Below are 5,081 nucleotides of genomic sequence, written 5' to 3' on the forward strand. Positions count from 1 at the left end.
GGCTTCAAGTATGCTTGAAATCCACCACAAGTTCAAGTTTGTTGCAGCTATGTCACAAGGTCGAAGTTCTAATTTTTTTGTAGAATTTTCATAAGATCAGACTTCCTACCTTAGGGCTGAGGGTACTACTCCAAAAAGGGTTGAAGATATAGTCTTGAAGCACTAAAAATTCTATTTAATTAGGATGAATATTTTACTCCAATTGAGGTTGAAGTCTAGTCTTTCAGAGGGCTTAAAGTTAGGTTACTTCATGATCGAATTATATGTATCTTCATATGTGTATTTAGCTCTTGCATAGGGCTAAAAATTCCTTGTCATAGGTCAGAGGTATGTTGAGTTGTAGTCTTTCCTTATGGATATAATAATACTCCAACATGATCCTATTCCCAAGAAGGTCGAAATATTCCTCACAATAAACCAATGAATCCAACACAATAAGGTTCCGAAAGACAAAGAAAGATCCACTAAGAAATTTTTAACCAAATATAGATATAAATCACAAAAGATTCTTGTTCCTTTTTATTAGGTTCATGAGCTATGAATTTGTCTTTTTTCTCAGTTGTAAAATCCTTCTCATCTTCCTTGTCGAGTTGGATAACTAAAATGGATGAGGAATAACTTCTATTTATACTGGTTCAAACCTATATTTAACTGACATGTATGTTGGGTGAGGCCAACTTTTACTCGATACAAACATGGATTTCTTGACTTCAAAATTCAAATTATCATCAACTAATGGGAGTTAGGGGGGGAATAAATACGTGTTAGAAATCGCTTGAATTCCTCTACAAACTTATGTAATTTTCTTCTTGAGATAGTGTTCCCTTTGACATCAATAATAAGAATTCTTCCAACAGAACAACCATCGGCCATCACCCAATCCTCGAAGAAGTGGGTGTGCCATAGTCTGAAGACCCCTAACCACTGTGAGTTAAAATAGCAAGTTACTATTAAGGTAAGAATCCTATAGAGTCATTAGAGTATTAAGAAAAGATTCATCGTGAGAGCGCAAAGTTGTTGCCATTGTTGAACTATAAGAAACTTGTAGCCACCATCCATGAAGATTCACATTCGTTGACCATATTAACGAGTTGAATTACTTGGCCTCACCCCTAAAAACCACAAGCCAAAGGCTTCAAGTTCAAAAGAGAGCACAAGGTTTTAAATACAATATTGTGAGAAGGTTTTCCATGTTGTTTTTAAAGGTTTTAATTTTATGGAGTAAAAGTTATTTAATTAAATATTTGGATAAATAAAAAGTGTTGTGAGGAAATAATTTGTTTGGGTGGTGTAATAGATTATGTTGAAAGAAATAAATGGAAAGGTAAAATTGGTAGAAATATGGTGTGTAGTCCTTGACAAAAATGCATTGTCATATCATGCAAAAAAGAAGAAAAATATTTAGTTTTACAATGTCATCTGCATTTGGTGAGCATTGTAAAGTAGAAGGTTAATCCATTTTGGATTCTTCAGCCACCATTGTTGCATAAAGGGAAATGCGTAGCTACCACTATTCGTGCGTCACCATTTTTGCACGCAAGGATAAGTTAGTCATCTTGGAAGTATCTGCAACCTCAATTGCTATGTTGAGTGGAATCTACAGGGGCATGTTGTTCGGAGTGCAATGACCTGTAAGAGGAGAGCCATCACTAGAAATAGTCAACAATGGTCTTCATTGCCTTGCAGTGCCACCGTTATATTGAAAAAAGAATGTGTTGCGCTAGCCTCCATTGTGAGCCATAACGACATCCACTGCTTAATGGAATTCACTTAAGGAAAAGTATATTTTAGTGTTATATTTGAGTAAATCCATTATGTTCATCATATCCATGAGCTTGTTCTTTATTTAAGGGAAATTGAAAATTCATTTCTTAACAAAGGTTTTTTTTTTAGTGTAACATTTTATTTTAAGTGGAACCATGCAAAGGTAAAGAGCGTTTGACTTGTAGTGTTCAACCCATATGTGAAGCAAAGATTGGGTAGAAATAAGAAAGCCAAGACGTTGAGAAAGTCAAAGAAATAACAAGAGTTGTTTGAGATCTAATTGAAAGAGTTGGAAACCAAAAAGAAAAATAATGTTTTGGCAATAAAATGCATAAACTAATCCATTGATGGCAACATTCTTCCCCTCCTTGTAGATGCAAAGACAATAAAGTAGGCTTGGGATATCCTTGAGAGGATCTTTTGTGTAAGGAGGAGTAATCAAGTTGAAGATAGTAGTGTTGTACAACCTACTGTAGCAGTGCTTCAAAATGAAAAGGAAGGCAGATATATAATCGTAGATCTATATAAAGATGAAGAGTTTGGTGAATCCCACTTGAAATTGGATGGTAATGGAGTGTTACCACTAGCACCTCAGTTTTTCATAGTTAAAGCTACCAATGGAGCAACAAGAGGTTTGGTGGATCCAATAATCAAAATTTTTGATGTTAACTTTGATGAAGAACAATTAACTAGTGATGAGTGGTTTCACATGATGCAACATAAATATATCATTGATATGTTGTTATTTGGTGAGAGAATACCACCTTTGTATGGAAGACAAGTGGAAGACAACCTATTTGCAGCAACAAAGGTTGGTAAAGGAGTGGAAAATAAATATTATGATGTAATGCAAGAGGTAGAGAAGGAGAGGAAGAGGAGAAATCTCTCACTGTAGAGTAGAAAGAACAAAATAAATATGGTTCTAAAAATGTTTCTCATATAAAATTAAGATTTATTTTGAGTGTGCAAGTAAATAGGAAAATCATCTTCCAACTCTAGTAAAATGTGATGCAAATGACATAGAAAAAGCAACAAAATTTGAAGAAGAATTAAAGTTCCTTGAACCAAGGTTTGAAACACCAGGTTTTGATGAAGTCTACATAGAAGTTGAAACAATGAGTGTTGAAGGCAACATGAATGATGTAGAAAATGAAAACTTAATGAAATTTTCATGTATTGGAGCCCAAAGGGATCAAATTCTATTATGGACTTATATTGCAGCAAATTGATAATCAAAGATTAATAATGAAGAGGAAACTATAAAAGATTACATCCATTTAGTTCTTTGCATTTCCTATGCCCTTTTAATGTGCTCGATTTGATGCAGTTTTTTTGCCCTTAAGACATTGTTACATCACATAACATTCATTTTCAAATATATCATGGCCTATCTTTATTGTGGAAAAATCCTGTGTCAGCGATGTTTATTACTTGATCTTTTGTTCAATTTTTTCTATAATCTATGTAGTTCTTGGTAATTTAGGCGGTGTATGAAAGCCATTCCTGCAGTTTTGAGTACACAACATTTTAAAAAGATATACATTTCCAAGTCTTGTCAATCGTGTATCAAACGCAGCGTAAGATTTGAAATATTGAACTTTTATTTCTATTATAGATATGGACGACGATATCAGATACGGTCTCGCTATTATAATTACCTCACTCAGATAACAACATCGGGAGGTTGGTTTTATTTAACTATATAAATACCACCTCAATTGAAGGAAGGAAAGAGCGATGACAGCATCGGATCAAGATCATGAGGATGTGAACCTGCTTTGGATAATTTGGACGAGCTTGTCATCGATCTGGAAAGCTCTGGCGAGCACAGAGGCAGAAACAGGAGGAGAGGCTCCGAACAAGGCCGGCGCAACCTGCTGAGTTCCTGGATTCTGGCTGTTCAGTCCAGAGAAGGCCACTGCGTTGACAGGGCCAATGTTCTGTTGGAAATGCACAAGACCTCGAGGGAACACAAACACGTCTCCCTTCTCCAGCGTTGTGGAGAACAGAGTGTTGTTAGTGGTGATAAAGCCAACCAAGAGAGTACCCTCGATCACCACCAAGATTTCGGTGGCCCGCGGATGTGTGTGAGGAGGGTTGAGGCCGAGAGGAGCAGCGAAATCAAGGCGGACCAAGGAAATTCCCAAGGTGTTTAAGCCTGGTAGCTGCGTTACAAAAGCTGGCGTTACAACGAATCCCAACTGGTTACTGGTATCTCCTGGTTTATCTAGGCCCCTCAACCGGAAGTCGTCTGCTGTGACCATCATCGCATTCTTACATGGAAACCCGTTCACAATAACTGCACAATTCAAAATATATATAAAATGTTATTCACCCATGATCAGCTAGCAGACATTCGCAAACGCACCAGACATACATATTATATTACATGTAATTACAACATGGAAACATTACCATTGCTTTGCATATCAGCAACGCAAATGTCTTGTAAAGGATCTGGATCACTTGCACGCACAATAACAATACTATTCGCGTATGATAAGATCACTAGTACTGCAACTGCTAACGCCGGAAAGGATTCCATGGCTGTAACTCACTATTTTTCTTTTCTTCTATTCGAAAATAAATAGAGATGGACTGAATTTGATTATGAATGGAGAGCGTTGCTCCCTTTTATAACTATGGTAAATGACCCGGTGTTGCAGGTCCACCCACCGAATCCCCTCTGCCGCATACGACTGTGTCAGAGTTCTGGTTAGTTAGAGTCTAAAGAATAAAAAAAACTTAAGTAATGGTTAGAGTCTAAAGAATACAAAAAGCTCATGTACAATTGTCTCAATCAGCGAAGTAATCAATATATATGTCTGTCTGTCGGGAGGATATGGTCAGTTGCGTATTTTCCTTCGACATTCAAAAATAGAAAAAGTCTACCTTTATCTAATATGTTTTAGATTGTCTTTTAAAAATGAAAAAGTTTGGTTTCATATAACGTGTTTTACTTTTTCAAACTAAAAAAATTGTACAATGATCCGGAGTTTGTTTTAGATTGTCTTTTAAGAATGAAAAAGTCTGCTTTCATATAACATGTTTTACTTTTTCAAACTAAAAAAATTGTACAATGATGTAAACAATATTATTAATGCCTTCAACCCAAAAAACATTAGAGATATTGTTACCTTGAAGCATGCTCTGTGCACATTCCACTAGTGTTCTATTTTTCCTCTGAGCAACTCCATTTTGATGAGGTGTATGAGGCACTGTAAATTGTTATAGAACCCCATGAATTTATCAATATTGATTAAAAACTCTTGATTTGTATTCTCCCATTTGATCAGATCTGAGAATTTTGACGTATT

General features: G+C 35.8%; 1 protein-coding gene across 1 annotated transcript; it reads right to left on the bottom strand.

Annotated features, from left to right (window-relative positions):
• Positions 1-832: 832 nt before the first annotated feature.
• Positions 833-4,309, bottom strand: LOC149257946 (germin-like protein 8-2). Its single transcript, XM_089392849.1, has 3 exons — positions 4,180-4,309; positions 3,535-4,063; positions 833-854 (listed from the first exon to the last, which is right to left on the bottom strand). The coding sequence occupies exons 1-3, from the start codon at positions 4,307-4,309 to the stop codon at positions 833-835; spliced, it is 681 nt and encodes a 226-aa protein (XP_089248975.1).
• Positions 4,310-5,081: the final 772 nt, after the last annotated feature.

The sequence above is a fragment of the Pinus tabuliformis genome, chromosome 6, assembly GCF_031772625.1.
Source record: "Pinus tabuliformis cultivar Carrire ecotype Pingquan chromosome 6, CPIR1, whole genome shotgun sequence".
Taxonomy (NCBI): domain Eukaryota; kingdom Viridiplantae; phylum Streptophyta; class Pinopsida; order Pinales; family Pinaceae; genus Pinus; species Pinus tabuliformis.